Here is a 22,179-nt window from a genome sequence, read left to right as displayed (position 1 = left end):
CAAAAATGCAAATAAGGACACCTGAGAAAAACAAACTTTGAACTCAAAATAGATGATGATGATTCTCAGAGTTTGATGATATTGTGAAAAGTTCATGTATACATGGGGCCTGCCTTCTGATCAAGGCCCAGACATAGGGGCTAGCACCAGATCTGGCAATTGCAAACATAGAGACCTCTCTGCCCACAATCAAACATAAGTTTATGCCATACAATCTTTATTTCTTTTGGGCTACTAAGGTTTAAACTTTTCTTCTCTTCCCAGTTCTACTATATATGCGACATGCACCCAGAATAAACAGATGGGTGGATATCCTAAGGCAAATGAGACCCCTGCACATTCTGTGTCTTTGCTTTATTAATAGGATGCAATACAATCTATAAAGATAGGTATTTGTAGCTTTGGGTCCATATTTGTTAGTTTGTTCCTCTGAAAAAGCAGCTCTTACTGCTTCATAGCTATAAGTGATTTTCAGTACAGTTATCGAAAAAGTAATTTGCAGAAAAAAAAATCTTATCTTTTCCTTAGGCAGGCTTAAAGTTTTTGACTAAGCAGTGTGACATCTGTGATGTTGCTCAAACGTTTCCAATAATATTGGTGAAATTGAACTTTACCTATCGCTATGGGGCTTCTTTCAAATATGAATGTGTGGCCCAGGAGGATGCTTTCTGAGATAAGACATATTAAAAATAAAGTTTGCAACAGGATTTCATTGTGCATCATGTTTTAGAACTATCCCCGCTGAGTATCTTGGCAGTAATGAGATACTGGGACCAACCATAAATACCATTTTTCTCTGCCTCAACATGGTTTATTTTTGAAATTAGAACAGTTGTGTTGATGGCAACCATACAATCATACAAAAGGTTGTTTATTGCTTGAGTACTTTAAATTTCGATTTTGTATGGCCTGATTTTGAATCAACAGTTGGTTGTATGACCATGCATGCTTTGTGAAAAAAGTGCTTTGGAAAATGCCTGTATACACTGCTTTTCAGCGCTAAAACAATTGGCATGCACAGTTGATACCAAGTACCAGTCGCAAAACAGTGCATATGTCAATTGCTCAAGGACCATAAAGCTTAATAACCCAGATTTCCTGTCTGGCCTCAAACCCATTTGTAACTTGACATGAAAATGGAATCTGCGCAATAATGCTCATGTGGACCAGTTGTGTAGTTTATTTTGTGCCATAAGTAGTTCGGGTAACCATACTCAGCCAGCATCCCTGCTTGTTGAGAATCCCTTAACACAGTGGTGTTGACATGCATCAGGAATGTAGACACAGCAGAGCAGTAAACTGAGCTGGCTCACTATTACAACTATACCTTAGTGAATTTGAGGGAGGCGGGCAATACTTTCTGGATAACCTATCTGGGATCATTCCTTGAGAACAAGCAATTGGAGTGGTAGGGAGTTTCATGAAAATGGGAAGCGTGAAGAGGGTTCTGCTCACGACAGGAGTTGAAAGACCTGGATCTACAACAGGAATGCTTACTAAGAAGGTAATGGGACTTCAAAAACATGAAGATAAACAGTTGGTGCTGAGAGTCCTCCACTATGAGCAGTGGCATAGCTAGGCCTTTTGCCACCCGAGACGATCCCAGCCTTTGCCGCCACCCCCCCCCCCCCCGATGGTTGAAAGAGTGAGGGGGGCATGCTGGCGATCGATTCATGCCTTTGCCGCCCCACGTTGCTGCAGGTAAGTGGGGGTGGGGGGAGGCCGCCTCCCCCAAAACTCGTGTCGCCCCCCCCTTGTTACGCCACTGATGGCGAGGAAAGAATAACAAGATGCTGGTAATCTCAAAATGTGGAAACACAATGTGAAAGTGCAGAGAGAGCTCCAAAGAGAAGACACAATGAATTGCTTGAGCAGTTGGTATCTTTTACAAGCCCACCAGAACCAGTATTGTGGAGACTAGGAGAGCATGGAATTGTTACTTCTGTCACTGTGAACATCGTGGTAGCAGTGGGGTTTCTTTACTTACCAATGATACATAATCAATGTATTCGTTGTCACTCTCTGATCCAGATTCACTTGCTTTTCCAGGTGATTTAATCATGAATCCCTTTGCAGCTCTGGTTAGCAGTTGTGTTTTTTTGAGACTCAGCCTGCAGTGGTAGAAAGAACCGTAATTAGGGTTTTATTTCTTTATGTCGTGCCCCTTATTAAGCCCCAGTATTTCCATCCCAAAGCATTTAAACCAGCCCAGTGTTTTGGACTTATTGTGTATTAAATAATTTATTAGCAACATTCACGTATTTTAGTTTAATGGCTTTACCACCCATTTCTTATCTTTAGACTGCTTCACATGTGTATGTTTTCTACTCTCTTTTGATTATCTGCTTTCAAATAACGTTTTAATAAATGGAGAAAAGATTATGAGCACTCTACATTTTCAAGCATTGTGTCAGTATTTTTTCAGATCCTGTCTTTACCGGCATTTGTTTTTATTTTATTGTTACTTTTCTTGATCCTGTTTTAGTCTGTCTGCATTTCACAGTGTTGAATTATGTAAATACATGTCATTTTCATCCTATGTCATAATTTGCAGCTGTGTAATTGTCCCTCTGTTATCTCTTGTAAAGTGAAACTCGTTGATGAGGTAGAATCACGAATGGCTGAAGGTGGAATGTGGAGGGTGAAGTGTACTCGCATACATAGAGGCAGTCAGTGCAGGGCCGACTGAAGGCTGTAGCAGCACATTGAGGTATTTCTAGAATACACTCCAAAATCTTCATTTAAAGGGTGTTAGACCTGGCATCCTTTAGCGTGTTTCCGCTGACTTTTTGCTTTCTGACCTCCAGGTTTTGACTCTGTTTTTGCTGGTTTTAGTGTCTCTGCGCACTTTCTCGCTGCTGTTCAGTGTTAAAGTGCAGGTGCTCCTGTTGTAAATTATTATTATGGACTAGTGTTTCCATGGTTGGCATATTTGATTTACAAGTCAGTACCTAGTAAAGTGCACTGAGTGTGCCAGGGCCTGTAAATCAAATGCTACTAGTGGCCCTGCAGCACTGATTGTGCCACCCACACGAGTAGCCCTGAAAAGGTAACTCAGGTCTGCCACTGCAGTATCTGTGTGCAGTTTAGTACTGCCATGTCGATTTGGCAAGTGCATCTACTTGCCAGGCCATACCCTTCCCTTTTCTTACATATTAGTCACCCCTAGGGTAGGCCCAAGGTACCCCTGTGAGCAGGGTGCAGTGTATGTGAAACGTAAGACATGCCCTGGTGTGTGTGGCATGTCCTGATAGTGAAATACTGCCAATTTAGTTTTTCACTATTGCAAGGCTACCTGTTCCCATAGGACGTAATGGGGAGTTTGCTTATACCATCTTATAAACATAACTACCCCTGGGAACAAGGTAGGAAAATAAAGTTTAGTATGCCTGAACTCAGAAAGTTAAAATGCATCTTGTAGTGAGAGTGATTTTTACATTCTTTGTTTGAAAATACCACTTTTAGAAAGTAGGTATTTTCTTGCTTAGCCATCCAGTGTGCCTCTGCTAGGTTTGTGTATTGCATGTCTGGCTTTTGGATGACAGGAACAGGGGAGGAGCAGTGGCTCCAGGGAGCCTGATGAGTCAGGGCTGGGCTGAATAGACCTGGGCTGCATTTAGAGTAGGGGGAGGAGATTTCCTTTCACCTGAATGGGCCTGGTCTGCCTCTGACAAAGCTGTCTCCACCTCCTGCCAGGAAGCTGCACCAGGGAGGACAGAACTGGTTCTGGCTGGGCAAAGACACTCTATGCCCCCAGAGAACAAAGGATTTTGTGGTATAAATATTGTGGCCCAGACCCCAGAACTTTAGAACTCTTTTCGACCAAGAAGCCTGCCAAGAAGAAGAGCTGGAAAAGCTGTGAGGAGGAACTACCACTTTGCTGAGTGCTTTGCTGTTTTGGCCTGCAGTGGCTGCTTCTGTCTTGGGCAGTGAAAGGACTGGACTGAACTTTCTGCAGCTTCTTTACTGAGTATCTCCAAGGTCCTGAAATAGAGCTTGCCTCCTGTTTTGAAGAATCGGGGACTGCAAAGACTCCACCAACCTCTGGGTACCGCTTCTGTAACCACTGTTTCAGCTGCCACAGAGAAGGGAAACGCAACCAACTCCGTCGCTAGCTCTGTGTCCTGACAGCACCGCAGACTGCACCATCTGCATCTCACACTGCAACGCTGGTCTCACCGACGACGACGACCGCCACCACCGAGCCACTGCTTGCACCATGACCGATGGGCACCGCACTCTGCCCCGCCTCACTTCACTTGGCCATCCTGGTCTCACTGACACTGTCGCTACTGCTGACTTCAATACCTGTGACTGCATTGTGGCTGGAGGCACCGCTCATAAGTTTCACGACACACCACCTCATCCCACACAGCCGTCTGGGCCGACAGACGCCAGCTACCGCTAACCGGCTCTGTCGCCTGCACCGCAACCTGCCAGCACCACATTGAGCACCGTCTCGCCCTGCACTGTAAGCCTTGGTGTCACCAATGCCGTCTTGACGATAGTCACCGAGCGGCTGCCTGCACCGCATCGAGAGAACACCGCTTCCATTTTCCATTTTGCAATGCAACCACAGCCACGACCGTCTTGTACCAACGTGTCAGCCGCAACAACAAAAAAGTACTGTTACCAAGTCTGTTCACGCTTTTGCTGGCCCATACAGACGCGGTCGGCTGGAACTGTCAGACTATGTTGTTTTCCGCATCGCGGTAGCCCTGGACGGAGCTACCGACTCGTACGAACTGTGTTTTTGAAGTATTCTTGCAAAGTATACCTTTTTAAATACTGTATTGTGGATTTTTATCGTTTTGTTCTTGTTTTAAGTATATAAAATATTGGGCATTTTTCTAAAACTGGTGTGGTGTCCTTTTGTAGTGTTTTCACTGTATTACTGTTGGTTATGCGCAAATGCTTTACACACTGCCTCTAAGATAAGCCTGGCTGCTCGTGCCAAGCTGCCAAGGGGGTGATCAGGGGTTATTTTAGGAGTGTAACTCCCTTATCCTGACTAGGAAGAAGGGTCCCTACTTGGGCAAAGGTGCAAGCCCTTGCCAACTAGAGACACCCATTTCTAACAAAGGTTTTTTAGGGTCCACCAGAGGTCTCTGATGTCAACGTGTCTGGAATTTGTAGGGATGCAAGCAGCATCCGTAATGTTGGTGTTATGGCCATCCTATGGGAATGTGCTTCTACTCTGACAATCAGAACTGTATTTGTCATTTTGTTACGGGTGGTTTCGACTCATGTGACATCTTGAGTGACAACCTATGAGAACAGAGAAGACATCTGCCCTAAAGCCACTGGAAAGCGCATTCTAACCCGTGTAATATGGTGAGGAGCGATTTACCAAAGCAAAGGTATTAGTTTATGTTTTGCAAGAGCAGGCAGTTGTCAAGGGCAGTGCATGCCTAGAAAGACTTGTGCACATTCAGGGCCATATGTATCAAGCAAAATTGCGATCGCAAACGCTGAAATTTGCGGTATTTCGGCATTTGCGATCGCAATTTTGCTAAGTGGTATGTATGTAGGCAAATCTGCGTGCAAAATAAGGAATCGCAAAATTTGTGATTCCTTATTTTGCAATTGCATTTAAGGAATCACAAATTTTGCGATTCCGTAAATGCAACGTAAGAAGCACCCAAAAAGTGCAATTTGGCCTTAAGGAATCGCAAATTACCACCAACTACAGGTTGGTGGTAATTTGCGATTTCTTTCAAAAATGCATATTTTTGCATTTTTCGAAGTGGCATGTGGCGCACACACATGCTCTTAGGGCATGTATGTGCGCCACATGTGCACCCATGCTCATTACAGGGGTGCAACAGGGTGTCCTTTTGACACCCTGGCACACTTGAAATTGCATTCTCAATTTGCGACTCTCTAATTGAGAATCGCAAATTGAGAATGTCTTCCCATTCATTCCTATGGGCCTCTAGGGCCTCTAGGAATGAATGGGGAGGTATTCCTTAATTGCGAATTGCAATTTGCAATTCGCAATTAAGGAATATGTAGGATTCGCAAAATTTATTGCAAATCCTACATACATAGCGTTTTGCGATTCTCAAATAGAGATTACCAGAAATTCGCTATTTGAGAATCGCAAAACCTAACATTGATACATATGGTCCTTAGTTGGCCACCTGAGGGACACTGATGCAGCTAACTTTAACCTGAAACTGAAACTGAAACATGAAACTGAAAGTGCTGAGGAGAGTACATAGAAACTGTTTGCGTGTGCTGTGGTTTGTTCTGTGTGACAATGTGGATATCAGCATGTGTATAGGGCAACTTCTCACAAAGTAAGCATTGTGCAGATAGAGCAGCAGAACCAAAGAGATGAGCTTCTGAGACACAAAGGACATGTTACTGGAATAGCTCCCAGCCTCACTGCAAAAGTAGAGGACATTTGGTGTAGAGTTGTGAAAGGACGCAAACGTTTGCCTGTACTGGTGACAGTACAGAGATCAATCAATCAATCAGTGAAACTTGTAGAGCGCACTACATACCCGTAGGGTCTCAAGGCGCTGGGGGGGGGGGGGTGCCGCTACTGCTCGAACAGCCAGGTCTTCAGCTTCTTCCTGAAGGAGAGGTGGTCTTGGGTCAGGCGCAGGTCGGTCGGGAGGGAGTTCCAGGTCTTGGCGGCCAGGTAGGAGAAGGACCTTCCTCCTGTAGTCGCTCTTCGGATGTGGGGGACGGCGGCGAGGGCGTGGTTGGCTGATCGGAGGTGGCGTTTGGGAGCGTAGAAGTTGACTCGGCTGTTGAGGTAGCTCGGGCCTTGGTCGTGTAGGGCCTTGTGTGCGTGGGTGAGGAGGCGGAAGGTGATTCTTTTGTTGACGGGGAGCCAGTGAAGGTCTCTCAGATGTCCGGAGATGTGGCTGGTTCGTGGGATGTCGAGGATGAGTCTGGCTGAGGCGTTCTGGATCCGCTGGAGTCTCTTCTGGAGCTTGGCGGTGGTACCGGCGTAGAGGGCGTTGCCGTAGTCCAGTCGGCTGGTGACGAGGGCCTGGGTGACGGTCTTCCTGGTCTCGGTGGGGATCCACCAGAAGATCTTCCGTAGCATGCGTAGGATGTTGAAGCACGCCGAGGAGACGTTGTTGACTTGCCTGGTCATGGAGAGGGAGGAGTCCAGGATGAAGCCCAGGTTTCGTGCATGGTCTGTCGGTTTGGGTGCGGTGCCCAGGGCGGGAGGCCACCAGGAGTCGTCCCAGGCGGAGGGTGAGGAGCCCAGGATGAGGACCTCCGTCTTGTCCGAGTTCAGTTTCAGGCGGCTGGTTGTCATCCACTCGGCTACCTCTTTCATCCCTTCGTGCAGGTTGGCTCTGGCGGCGGCGGGGTCGTTGGTCAGGGAGAGGATCAGCTGGGTGTCGTCGGCGTAGGAGATTTTGCTGAGGTTGTGTTTGCGTACGATGGCCGCGAGGGGGCTCATGTAGACGTTGAAGTGGGTGGGGCTCAGAGATGATCCTTGGGGGACGCCGCAGATGACTTCGGAGGCCTCTGACTTGTACGGTGGAAGGCGGACTCTCTGTGTTCTTCCGTCGAGGAAGGAGAAGATCCATTCCAGCGCCTTGTCCTGGATGCCGATGTTGCTGAGGCGCCGTACTAGGGTGCGGTGGCAGACCGTGTCGAATGCCGCGGAGAGGTCTAGGAGGATGAGGGCCGCTGTTTCTCCCTTGTCCATCAGGGCTCGGATGTCATCGGTGGCGGCGATGAGGGCGGTCTCGGTGCTGTGGTTGGCTCGGAAGCCGGACTGTGAGGGGTCGAGGGATCTGTTCGTCTCGAGGAAGGCGGACATCTGCTTGTTGACGGTCTTCTCGATGACTTTGGCTGGAAACGGGAGGAGCGAGATGGGGCGGTAGTTCTTGAGTTCGGTGGGGTCCGCTGTGGGTTTCTTGAGTAGAGCGCTGAGTTCGGCGTGCTTCCAGCTCTCAGGGAAGGTGGCGGTGTCGAAGGATGTGTTGATGATGTCTCGCAGGTGGGGTGCGATGACAGCGTCGGCCTTGTTGAAGACGTGGTGAGGGCAGGGGTCGGTCGGTGATCCGGAGTGGATGGAGTTCATCGTGCGGATGGTGTCTTCGGTGCTGATCGGGGTCCAGGCGTGGAGGGTGGTGGTGGGGGGCGGTTGTTCGGTCATGGTGTGCGTTGGTTGGTTGTTGAAGCTGCTGTGTATGTCCGCGATCTTGTTGTGGAAGTATGAAGCGAGGGAGTTGCAGAGGTCTTGCGATGGGGTGATGTCGTTGTTTCCTGCGCTGGGGTTGGAAAGCTCTTTCACGATGTTGAAGAGTTCCTTGCAGTTGTGTGCGTTGTTGTCCAGCCGGTCCTTGAATGCTGTTTTCTTGGCGGCGCGGATCAGCTGGTGGTGTTTCCGGGTGGCGAGTTTGAAGGAGGTCCTGTTGTCCGGTGTCGGTTCCCTTCTCCAGACTTTCTCGAGGGCTCGGCAGTTCTTCTTGGAGCTCTTGAGTTCGTCGGTGAACCATGGGGCCTTCTTGCTGCCGGGTCTGCTAGGCGGGGTCCTCAGTGGGGCGAGTTCGTCCGCGCAGTTGCTGATCCACTTCGTGAGGTTGTCGGCGGCTTGGCTGGGGTTCGCTGAGCTGGCAGGGGGGTGCTGGCTCAGGGAGGTGGCGAGCTGGTCTGCTGAGATCTTGTTCCAGCTTCTGCGGGCGGCCTGTTGCTGGTGGTGGTGGGTCGTCGTTCTCTTGAAGGTGAAGTGGACGCAGCTGTGGTCCGTCCATTGAAGCTCAGTGGCGTGGCTGAAGTCGATGTCTGTGCTGGAAGAGAAGACTGCGTCGAGTGTGTGTCCGGCGAGGTGGGTGGGGGTGGACACCAGTTGCTTGAGTCCCAGGTTGGCGAGGTTGTCGAGCAGGGTGCTGGTGTTGCGGTCGTTGTTGTTCTCCAGGTGGAAGTTGAGGTCCCCCAGGAGGATGTAGTCAGCGGAGGGGAGGGCATGCGGGCTGACGAAGTCGGCGATGTCCTCGCTGAATTGTGTGCGTGGTCCAGGGGGTCGGTAGATCAGGGTGCCTCTGAGGGTGGTCTTCGGGTTGGTGTGGATCTGGAAATGCAGGTGTTCGGCGCTGGTCAGGGTGTTGTCGGTGCTGGTCGTGAGACGGATGGTGCTCCTGTGGACGATGGCGATGCCTCCTCCCATCTGGTTGGCGTTTCGGTCCCTCCGGACGATCTTGTAGCCCTCTGGGATAGCGATGGCGATGTCGGGAGCTGAAGAGGCGTTCATCCAGGTCTCTGTGAGGAAGGCGACGTCTGGGGCTGTGGCGTCTAGGAGGTTCCAGAGTTCGATGGCGTGTCTGTGGACGGAGCGGGTGTTGAGCAGGATGCACTTGAGGTGGGTGCTGCTGGTGTTTGACTTGGCGGGTGTTGGTGCGGGGACTTGAAACTGCGGTGCATCTTTAATGGCCTAAGTTTGAAGAGGGAGCAGGCACCCAAGCAGGAAGGTGCATTGTGTCACTTCATCCACCTTTGGAAGACTCAAGTGCACCTTCCTAAAAAGGCACCTTTGGGGGGGAGGCGCAGTGACCTATGTGCCACTTCCTGTGTGCAGTCAGTCTATCTATCTAGAGCAGTGCTTCACAAAGTGTTTTAGATCCATGACCTATTTTTTAGAAGAACAATCTTTCGAAGCCCACTTACCTTTAATGGACATAAGGAGGGCAATTTTTTTAATGTAACTAAAGCAATGTGTGGTATCGCATTGTCATTTACAGATAACACATTTTCCATTGAAATGGGCCCTTAATTTGCCCACACAGTTTAACTGCTAAAACTATGTGGTACACAAATGATAATGTGGGTTAATCAGGATTCGGTGAATATTACCATTTGTGCATCACCAAGTGAAGTGTCCTGATTTGTTTTGATCCTACACTCTGTTCCCAGCACACTTCAGAATTACAAAAAAAGTGTTTAATTTTTGATTTCCTACCTAACTACTGAATACATGCAGTTCATTTACAGCTATTTATATTTTGTTGTGTGTAAGGAAAAAACGACAACCTGCAGCCTTTCCTTGTACATTCCCTGTACTCCAGCATTGTCACATAATTCACTTTAAAACTCCTCTCACTTTGCAGTCAGAGAAAGAAAAGTAAACACCAATACCCATGATAAAATAGTAAGCAGCAATTTATTAGAAGACAATAGCCTGGCATTTGACCTCTGTCTTTAAACCACTGCAAATGTGATAAATACAGAATATAAAGGCATGTTCATTTATTGCTAGGACTTTCCTTACCTACCAAAAATCCCACCAGTGAGTCTCAACCCACAGTTTAATAAATGCTGATTATTAGCTTATTTAGCCTAGTCCTTGTGTTTTGAAAATGACACAGGAACAGAGGCAAATGCTTTTCCGCATTTGCATGCAGCCACATCCCTATTTAAATAAGGGAATAGGCCCTTGACATTGCACAAGCGCAAAATGCTCCCAAGCACTGGCGACATTATAGAAGGTGTTATGTAAGGTTCTACAATCTCCCCTGCAACACGGACGAGCTGGAAAAGCGGGCATAAATGTGTTTACACCCACTGGTACTTTCATAATCCCACCCCTAAAAGCCAGTACAAATGGATATAGTCCTTTAAAAATAGACAAAGTGAAGTTATGGTTGGTAAACAAAAGGAAAACCCCCTGACATTTTCCAGTTATAGTTATCTGATGAAACCCTAAATGATGCCCCTGCCATGTAAGCCATTACTTGGACCTCAAGTTCAGTGCTGGTGAACTTACCCATTGCGTGACAGATGACATCACGAATGATAATGATGACATCACTGGTGACATTACATATCACCTTAACATTGGCATTATTGAAAGTATCACTTTGGCTACAGCATCATTTCCTTGTTTGGAAATGTGTTTTTATTTAATGATGTGTTGTTAAAGCCTGTTCCTAGTGGTCTCTGGTGGCATGGGCGTGGCCTAAGCTAGGCTTGCTTCGGCCACCCTCCCACAGAACCAGCTGTGCAGGTTCTTCAGCAATGAACGGAGAGCTCCAGGTTGATTGTGCTTTTATAATTCAATTTGTAACTGAGAATCAGTTCATTTCTAACACTTGAAGCACTTCAAAATTGAAGTGTGAATCATTGAAATGAATTAACCACTTCAGTACGAGGGAAGTACATTAATCTGATAATTATCTAAAAGAACAACGCCATAGAGCATGTAATATGCAATATGCGAAGGTTTCTAGTCTGAAGCAGATATAGGCAGATCTTTCATATATTTACTGGAAAAAATATTTTGAATGAAATTAAGATGATATTGAGGAGTGAAGGTTTTGTTCACCAAGAATTTAACAAAGAGACCCTTGAGGAATAACAGAAAGGAAAGGTATACAAATAGTAGCATAGTGATCGATCAAGTACCATGGTTCAAATCTTACTACAACTGTATTTTTAACTAATTGAAATTGCATATTTTATATCAGCATAAATCTATATTGATTGGTACATAAAACAAAACCATTTTTCACACTTAGGAATATAGACATTGGACCTGATAACGAGTTTGGCGGATGCAATACTCGTCACAAACGTCACGGATATCTCGTCTGCCGTATTACAAGTTTCATTATATCCTATGGAACTTGTATTCTGACGGACGGGATATCTGTCACAGTTATGACAGAGTGTTCCATTCGCCAAGATTGTTATCAGGCCCATAGTCTTTGTGTAAGTTTGCAGTCTTTGAATTGGAGCGGTAATGAAGAGATATCACATAGATAGAAACGTGTATTGGTACTTAAGTTGTCTAGTTTTAGGAAATATCTACGTTTGGCAGGTGTCCCTGGGTGGAGACCATGCCTAAGTCTTCAGCTACCCATAACTCAAAAATGTGTCAATTTGGTAAATAAAAATTTCAATGTTCCACGTTACCGTTTTTCCTGTCACGGGCAATAGGTCCAGCAAAAAGTGGGATACCGTTTTTATCACCACAAGTGCAGAAGCACAGAATAGTAGAACATTTATTATAATAATTTGAATTTCTCTATATTTTTGCTTCTAAATGTAAGCCAGTTTTCAAGAAAGCATACATTTTGTGAAATGCCCTCTGAATCACATGATAGTATGGATGAATCATAAATTCATAGCTGTACAGATAACCACTATTCCTAAACTCAGTATAGCAGGCACATTTAAAACATGCGTAGGTTTCATCCCCATTTAGGTTTTTGCATAGGAATTTCGGGATGGCTGGTACAGAATGAAATATCGTAATAAACTCAGGGGGATATTCACAAGAACGTGTGATAACTACCGCAAGAGTAGCGTAACGCAACTCTCAACATTGCAGCCTATCGGCGAAAACAATCCAGTATCAACGTGGAATTCAAAACAAGGTGGCCCCATGCGATAGTTTGCCAAAACCGCGGCCAATGCCCGCGATACAACCACCTCGACAGAAATAAAAACATAAACCCTAACGCCAAAAAACTTGCGATGGGCCAAAGCGCGATGAGGAAATCAGCGCTAAGCAGCGCCAGGCCTGCAACACACACCTGGCAGGTCGAAAAAACACCCAAACACAAACTGACCAACACCCAAGCACCATGGAGGCAGCCGGAGCAGGCGCAGAGGACGAGCGCAACCCCACAAGCACCCCGGACGACCAGCCCGGGACCACAGGGACAGGGAAGGGCAAGGACAAGAAGAAGAGGAAGACGAAGTTCAGTACGCAGGCGAACAGGATCATAGTCACGGAGGTGATGGAACACCATTAACAACTGTTCGTCACCTCCAACGTGTCATTGGGCACCAAAACTGGAATATGGCGGGACATCGTGAACAAGGTGAATGCCATCGGAGAGCACAAGAGGACAATGGACGAGGTCGAGAGGCGATGGAATGACATCAAGAGAAAGACCAAGGAGAAACTCTCAGCCAACCAGAAGGCAGCAATGCAGACTGGAGGTGGGGGCCCAGCGCCACAGCTCGTGCTGGATGATATAGAGGAGCTGGTGTCGACAGTCATCAGTGTGGATACTGTGGCCGGAGTCGGAAGACCGGACACTGCTCGACAGGACACAACACAACCGCAACAGGGTGAGTGACCACCAGGTACTGGGGGGACGGGTGGAGATGGCCACAATGACACACATGCACAATCAAGCAGAGCACAGCACACACCCTCAATTACTCTGGGTCATCACCCAGATCTATGGACTATCACAATGTACAATGCCATGCTGTCTGAATGCCAACATGTACCATGCGGCTATATACATGTGGACACATTGCAATACACCATCTTCCCTTCACATTGCAGGGCCATGGTCAACACCTCCTGCAGAGCAGTCCCAGCCACTCTTCACTGATGACGAGGAGGACAACCCCAGCATCAACGCACAAACCCTCCTAGACATCATTGACATCATCCGTGACACACCTCCAGGATCAGGGCTGACCAGCTGCATCAAGGAGACCCCGCCCACCATCCAATCCACCCAGCAGGAGGCACCCATGGCCCCAGCAGTCTCCCAAGAACCGCAGGAACAACACACGCCCTTCCAACGCAGTGTGCTGGAGGCCCAGAAGGAGACGGCTCAGCAGGCGCGGGTGGGGTGCGACCTCATGGCCACCAAACTCAAGGCCATCCATGGGTGTCTAGGCCCGCTCCATGGTCTCCAACGAGCCCTGACTGACATCGCTGGAGTCCTGACGCAGAGAGAAGAACACCTGTCTGCTCAGTGGGGCACCAGCGATACCAGCCGTGAGCTGGCACACATGCAAAGGCTCATGGAGGATATGATGCAGATGGAGGCGGAAAGGATGGCAGCCACCGCTGTACAATCGCAAAATGTAGTTGGGATCTACCATGCCCTGCAGATCATCATCATGGCATTGCTGCCACAAGGAGTGGTGCAGATGAATGCTGCTGCCCCCACACCATCCACATCTCCGCCCCCTGGTGTGCCATTGCCTCACAGTGCGGCAGATGAATCCACTCTGGCACCTGATGTGTCAGTGGCGCACAGTGCTTCAGCCGGTACTGCAACACCCACAGGTGGGGCAGAGTACACATCCGGGGACGAGGACGTGGATGGGTTTGTGATCAGGAGGCAATAGCATTCATTTACGCCACCTGGCTTGTTTCTGCTTGGTGCCGCATATGGCCTCATGACCGTCCACTGACCCCCGATACACTCCGATGCACTCACCTTGGACAGCGACATGGACTGCCATATCCTGTTTGATGACCAATGACACGGCGACCAGACTGTGGACTGTACCCTCCCTCTTCCGCAGTACTTCTCATCCCCGGATGGACTCTGGCTGGCCCTCCACGGGCCCATATTGTGTAGTGTGTTCGGCATTGCCCTGTCCCGCTCCAGCTGCAGAACTGCACTGGATGTGCAATAAACATCCAATGACGCACTGCTGTGTCATGTCTTTCATCATTCACGTATGTATGTGTGGATAAATGTAGGGACAGTGATTTCTCTTGCGTCAATGATGCTCATCCTGTGGGATGCCAGTCAGAGGTTGCCACATTGCATATTGTGTATCGGGTCCCGTGAACACTACAACAGGGACACACGCATCAGTCACTTCCATGTACGGACATGGACTGAACCACGCCCAGAGCACACGAGTCATTTTTGCAGGCCCTGCGCTGGTCCGGCGTACGGCAGGCCAGACCACTCTGCTTACGCTGCGAGGGGGGCCCTCATTGCTACCCGTCTCAGGCGTGCATGCTGGTGGTGTGCAGGTCACTGGTCTAGTTGTCCGCATGTCACAGCTACTCCCTGAGGGCAGGTTGGCACGCACACCTCACCCATCCGGCACAGGCGTCACAGGCCATGTGACTCCGCCAACATAAGGGGCCGACGACGTCACATTTCCCTCTGCCGGTGTTGACTGGATGACGGACGCTCCACAGTTCTCAATCATAAAGGCCACATGAGTTTTTGCGCACAGGGTTAGTGGCACCCGAGGCCTCGCGGCCGGCATGGGCCTACAACCACGTGGCGCAGACTGGCATTGCACAGGGTTAGTGGCACCCGAGGCCTTGTGGCCGGCATGGGCCTACCACCACATGGCGCTGATTGGCGTTGCACAGGGTTAGTGGCACCCAGAGCATTGCGGCCGGCACAGGCACCCCATCACGGGAAGGTGACTTTGGGTGCACTGAGACAGTGGCACCTTAAGCTGCTGAGCGGGTGTGCAGCCTGCGATGATGCCCCGTCCCGGCGGTCCGGACAGCTCAGGTTTTGTGTGCCCTGCTGAACTGCAGTGTAGGCCAGAGTCAGCAGGCAGCGTGGGCCTACCGCCACGTGGCGTCGCTTCCGTGTTCCCAGAGTTAGTGGCACCCATTGGGCTGAGCTGGTGTGCAGCCTGCGATTATGCCGGGTGCACTGGCATGTCCCATGCCATGGAGTAATCAAGACCCAGCACCAAATGTGAGACCTGGTGGCCTGCGGAGCGGGGCTGCATGGTGTTGAGGGTGCCATGTCCGCGGGTCCTGGGCTTGTGGCTTGCAGCGGCACGTGATGGGACCTCCTGTCTACGCGCCGGTTGCAGAAGGTGAGCAGAGAGGCCTGGGTGTGCATGGGTGGGCATGCTCCGATGGGCAGCGGGAGGGGTTGGGGTGCCTCTGCCTGGGTGTGCATGGGCGGGCAGCCGATTTTGTCTTGTGCAATTGTGTGTACTGTGCGAATCGTGTATCTGGACTCGGTTTCAGATGACGGGTCTGTCTCAGATGTGTGACCTGGTGTACTGCTATACATACTGGCAAGGGGTTGGAGACACACCAGTGGCAACAGGTGAGCAGTATGGCCTGGGTGAGCAGGGGCGGCACTCTCTCTCTCTCATCTCCTCTCTTCTTCTCTCTCCCCCTCTCTTCTCTCTCTATCTCCCCCTTTCTTCTTCTCTCTCTCTCGCTCTCTCCCCCTCTTCTCTATCTCTCTCTCTCTCCCCCTCTCTTCTTCTCTCTTTCTCTCTCTCCCCCGCTCTTCTTATCTCTCTCTCTCCCTCTATTCCTCTCTCTCTCCTTCGCTCTCTCTCTGACCTTTGATGTGCGCAGGACACACCTTCTCATCATGATTTTTGTCTTGCAGGCTGTGACCTACGGATTGTCCCACGGAGAGCCGCCATGTGTCTTCATTTCATTTCAGTGTTCATGTAAATAAAGTTTTATTTGTTGCTTCGAAAGTGAATGTGTGATGCTCATTTTTGTGACGACACATACATGTCATCAGTTGTGATTGTGTGACATCAAGCGGATTATTTTGGACGTGTTTAGGTGTAGCTGATGTGGCATGTCTTTTGTCGGGGGGGTGCCGGGGAGGGGGGGTCCTGGGGGTGGTGGCGGCAGGTGTTGTTGCCCTTTCGGGCCTCCGGGCTGCATGTTCAGATGCCGGGTGCATCTGTTGCCCTTCCGATGTGGCTGTGGGCTGTTCTCCCTTTTGTGGTGCAGGCTGTGGTCCAACTTTGCACCAGGTCAGAGCAGGTGTAATTTTCCTGCTGCTAACACGCCTTATTGTCTGTTTTGTGTTCTTAGCGCAGTTCTGTCTGGTCTTTGTGAATGTTGTGGAGTGGTGTTGTTGCTGCTTTTTGCACGGTAACGCCTACTCTGCATCTCATTAGCGATAGTTGCGGGGGTCATCGGTGGCGATGTTTTTTGCGGCTGCTGTCGCGGGTAAACTGGTGATGTGGGCTGTTTGTACCGGCTTGTGAAAGGGGTGGTAAATCTATCACGACTTTGGCTGCGCTAAAGTGCCGTTAAATCGGAGATAGATCCTTGTGAATATCCCCCTCAGCTGTTGGCTGTGAGTAGCATGTGTTTGTTTTTAGACAACCAACTAATACTATATATCCCTTTGACAAAAAGGGTTTGACAAGCATGACAACAAATTGCATTTGTAAATTGGCCGAAAATTACACATGAATACATTGTCAACCCTTTCTATTTGTGATTTTCATTATTTTTTATTCAACAATTAGTTTCTTTGGAAACTCCACTAGTAAGCTATAGAAATCCCCCTTGCTGAATTTTGGATGTTATCTAGTTTTCAGAAATGTATAGTTTTCGAGGTTCATCCATGTGTCCACACACTACACAGACCAACACTTAAAAAAATGGAACGGCTATGGTAAATGTTTTTTGACTGTTTCTAAAAGCTGAGAAGATGGGGCTATTAGCACAGCAAACCTTTAGTTGATGCCATTAAAAAAAGACATGTTCTTCACTTTTTCTTATTTTTTTCCAAAGAAACCTTTAATTGATGCCATTTCCAAAAAAGAAAACATGTTTTCTTGTACATCACTTTTTCTTATTTTTTTCCAAAGAAACACCAAGATTTGATCCAAGGGAATCCATGGATACTTTCAGAATTACCAACATGTGGGAAAAGAAGGACACACATTTAGAAAGGATACAGTTAGTCGAAAAAAGCTTATAAAGACTTCAGTAAGAAATGCTCCAATCATTGAAAAGGCTCAGCACCTTGGGAAGAAGAAAGGGGTGGTGCTGGCAAAGCTTCAGCAGTTTAAGGGTTAAATGCATTATTTCTTTGAAAAGCATTGTTTCCATAATCAGAAAGGCTATAACAACTGCAACACACATAACCACAACTTAAATTAAACTCTTTTCTATTTGTAACACTAAGTACATGTAGTCATAGGGGTTAATGCTAATCCTTTATACACTAAACCCATAACCCCTTAAGCCATTATACTCCAAAACCTTAATCCTACTCCTTATTACCCAAACAATTAACCGAATACCCAAACCCTCAAACATATAACCAACCATGTCTATGCATATGAGCAATGTGGCCATGCCCCCTTCACCTTTTTCCACACAGGGAAGAGTGTCAGGCTGAGCAAATATCAGCCTGACAGACACTCTTCTTGTTCAGGTCAGGCAGCCAGCAGCTAGACATGCGCCTAATGTGCATGCACCTGGCTGCCTGAGCTGAACTTTGCCAAGCTGAGGATTTCACAGCCCTGTGGGTGTGACCTCCTCAGCCAGGTAAAAGTGCAAGAGGCCCTCCACCTCTTGATGAGGGGTAGTGTCACCAATTGCCTCAGACCTGCGTACTTCAGTTTAAAACTCTGAAGTGCCCTGGGCCGAGTGTCAAGCACTGACACCTCGTTACAGAAGGGCTGATTACAATGACTGTCGGACCGCCACCGACAGCTCATCGGTCCTACCGCCATCGCAATGAGGATTTCCGCATGCCACATTATGATGGTGGGCAGCTGGGTGGCAGTCGGAGAGACTGACCGCCACGGATCCGACGGGCTCAAGGAGCCCGTCAGACTGGCGGAGGGAGTTGTATTCCCTACAATGGTGGCAGTGCCCGCCAGGCACCGCTGTAGGGATTACAATGTCCCTTTCGTCCCGCCTTTTCATGGCGGTCAACCCGCTATGAAAAGGCAGGCCTAAAGGGACTTTGGCGGCGTGTAGAGGGCCCCCCTTCCCCCTGGCCCTCAGGTGTAGGTGTAGGTGACCCCTACATATCCCTGCACCGGTGCCTGCTATGTAGTGCAGGGATATGTGTAGTGCCCCCTTTTTGTACTGCGGTGTGTGCTACAGCCAGTAGCACCCACCGCAATACAAAATATAGGCATTGCAACTGCCGTGGTGACGGTCGCATCCTAATGCCTATGGCTGGACCCTTTACAGTCTGTCAGGTGGTCCCATTTACGAACGGACGGCGGTCAGACTTTCGTCCTACCGCCATCCTAATCAACCCCGGAGTGTGGTGGGGTCAGCAACTCTCCCTTATGCCGTCCCACTCAGTCGCAAGTGGGTGACTGCTGCTTTCTCTCATTGACAGACCAAAGGTCAGCCAATGAGGGAAGTCAGTAGTTCCAACCATCATGAGACCTCAAAGGCTTTCCTCTCCCAGAGCTGCAGGACAGGTAAGTTTTGTTTTTGCATCTTTGGTGCATGTAGGCGTGTATGTATAAATTTATGAATTTGTTGTGAGTGAGTGTTGTGTGCGTTTGTGAATGCATGGGTGTGAGTGAGTGTATACGTGTGCGTGTATGGCCCACTCGCCCCTCTCCCTATCGAAATTACCACCCACCAGTGCTTATAACCCAACCAGTTCACTCTTTACCTTTAGCACAATATTATTAACTTCTGGCACCTAACCTTAACCCCTTTATCCTTTACCAGACACCGCTTTAAACAATTAACCCCTTAATCACTAACCCCTAAACCTTAACTTCATTCTCTAAACCCAATACTCAGAAACGTTTCCCTATTTTTGTTACTCTTAACCCTTTACTCTATACGGTTAACACTTACCCCATAATCTTAACCAATACATCCTTAAATCATGTATCTCAAACCCTTAATGCTGTACCCCAAACCCTTAACTCTGTACTCTTAACCCTTTACCTTTAACCTCCGACCTTAACCACTATACCCCTAATCTTTAAATACTTTATCTGTAAAGCACAATCAATTAATCTTAAACCATACACACCAAACCATCAACTGGACTCCCAAAAACCCCTTAAAAGTTTACCACAGATTCTTAACCCTATAGCCTTAATCCCTAACTGGATGTCCTTTATCCCTAGGCCATTGATTCCTCATCTCAAACCCTTAATTGTATACCTTCAACACTTAACCCAATGTGCACACCTTCAACCTTGTACCACAGAAGCATAACCTAATACCAGTAGCGGCCCGTGGAGGGAGTTCGGTGGGGCAGTGAGGCGGGGCGGGAAAATGTAAACACCGGAATAGGGATGAACGGAGGTAAGTACACATTTAAATTAATAAAACAAATTTCGTTGCGCGTGCTGCATCGCATTTTGCGATGCCGCGCGCGCAAAGGAATTTGTTTTATTTATTTAAATGTGTACTTACCTCCGTTCATCCATATTCCGGTGTTACATTTCCCCACCCTGCCCCTCCCCCGCCCCGCCTCACTGCCCCACCGAACTCCCTCCACGGGCCGCTACTGCCTAATACCTTTAACACTATACCAGAAACCTATAAAACCATAGCCTTAATCTTAATACACTTTAACCAGTCATCCTTAATCCATAACCCATTAATACTTACCTTTTAACTCTATATGCCAACCCTGAACACAATAATCAACCCCTTAACCCTGTATCCCCATATTTAATTCTGCACTCTTATCCCTTTACTCTATACCTTTAATATTTACACCATAACCAACATCTAAAACCATATATCACAACCTATAACCACACAACCCAAACCTTTAACCCAATAGTCTTAAACCCATACTTCCCTCCCTTTCCTCATACACATAACCCCTATACCCCTAACCCGTAATCTTATGTCATAAACCTTTAACCGTTAATCCAATACCTCAATCCCATAACTATAAATTTAAACCAGAAACTTATACCAGAAACCCTTAACTATAAACCCATATCCACTGAGGCTATACCTGTTATCCCATACCCTTAACCCCTGCACACCAACCCCTTTCTCTATACCCTTTACTATGTAGCTTTAGGTCTATTCCCCTAAACCATAAACTTATAACATGTGGCCCACAATCCTTAAACCTGTACCTCCGTTGAATGCACAATTGTTATTGTGCAGGAAGAGGTAACTTCCTGCACAGGAACAATCCTAAGAGGTGTTTTCCTCTTTCTATGTGTAGCAATAAAGATATTTCGTCTTGTTATGCCTCACCTCAGGAGAAGTGAGGAATTGGCACTTCCCCAGGTTTTCATGATTTTGTTAATCTGGGGCAGCATCAAAATCTGTGGCTGTTGCATGGACACACCCACCGGAACGCCCATGTATAGCCTCCAGAGCGCAGAGTAAGGCAACAGCGATTTATGAGATCACTCAAAGCCACCTAGGGTGGCTTTGCGTGGCTTCATAAATCTGATTCAGTGCCATGCTTCAGGCATGTGCAACTTTACATAGTGCAAAATGTGATGCAATAACCCCCTCAGTTCGCCCGCATAGTATTTAGTCAGGTAGACTTCCAGGTTTATAATGACGTAGTAAGACTTTTATGCCACCGGCATAAACCTTCTTCCATCAGCCAGAGGGAGTATGGTTGTCAGAATTAAGCCATCCGTTTATTTAATGTGGGCAGTTGGATGGCTTTTTATTACAGTCTGTCACTACCAGGAATATCATGGCAGTGAATGACAGTAAAATAAAATAAAAAATACCCACACCATAGGAGATAACTTTCATGGTGTTGGGATCATTAGTTTACACTTTTCCCAAAACAAATTCCTGCTTTAGACGTTTGTTTTTGAGAAAAGTAAAAATGTTTAAAGTTTGGTGTAAGCATCCATCACCAAGTACAGATGAACACCAAACTTTTAAATGGCTTTGTATACGATGGTAGTTAATACAAACCCATTTCACCGCAGCGCCAGCAGTGAGGTCTAAATTTGGTGACAAAAGGCAGTTTTGGATATATGGTCCTCCTCCACCCTGACACCCTTACTTCATCTGTCAACCTCTTCATCAGACTTCTTATCACTTAAGCTATTTGACTGGAAAGTTTCTTGCAGATTCATCCAATTATGCCAAAGACAGAAGGAAACCAAAAAACACCTTTTCATTTCAGCTGAGGGCAGCACTTGGACAACAGTGGGTGGCCAAAAGGTCAGCAGAGCCTATGTCCCCCATTTCCTGGCAGAGGAGTGCCAGCCATATTTAGAAATCCCACAAGACAGGCAGGGATCTCTTGCCGCACTATAAATGACTATGTAAGTATTAACCATAATAACACAGTTGCAATCACTGACTGTGTGGACTTTCAATCCAAATTTCTCTCTCACTCAGAAGTAACCTATAAATTGTAAATACTCATTTGGAAAAAGTGCCTGCCCAATGAACGTGAGCATCTAGAGGTATAAAGAAAAAAAGAAGAAACAGCACAGTGGGAGAACAGATATGCATTAGTGCAGATGCTCTTCTTTCTGTCATACAGGTAAGGGAGTGATTTTAAACTGACCAGAACCAACTTGCAAAAGGGCTATGGTCTAGTAAACAATTTTTTCCAGATTTATAGATTGGCCTGGGTAGGTTTGTGAAAGGGTCACCCTCACAGTTGTTAGATGCCCCATTCCTCATTTTCTTTCAGAGTCATGCGACACGTGCAGCAGTGTTGGCTGCTGGGGCATTAAAGTGGTGGGGTAGCATGGGGGAGGCAGCGCGGGGGGGCAGCGGGGGTGGGCAGTGCGGGGAAAAGAGTT

General features: G+C 47.7%; 1 protein-coding gene across 1 annotated transcript in view; it reads right to left on the bottom strand.

The window, feature by feature from the left end:
• Positions 1–22,179, bottom strand: part of VWA5B1 (von Willebrand factor A domain containing 5B1) — a 575,143-nt gene that overhangs the window by 31,025 nt on the left and 521,939 nt on the right. Inside the window, exon 20 of the mRNA XM_085614890.1 lies at positions 1,988–2,111. Within this exon, the coding sequence (XP_085471016.1) occupies positions 1,988–2,111 (124 nt within the window). The remainder of the gene's footprint in view (positions 1–1,987; positions 2,112–22,179) is intronic.

This window comes from Triturus cristatus, chromosome 1_2 (genome assembly GCF_964204655.1).
Source record: "Triturus cristatus chromosome 1_2, aTriCri1.1, whole genome shotgun sequence".
Taxonomy (NCBI): Eukaryota; Metazoa; Chordata; class Amphibia; order Caudata; family Salamandridae; genus Triturus; species Triturus cristatus.
Note: the sequence above shows the minus strand (reverse complement) of the source record. Positions and strands in the feature narration are given on the sequence as shown.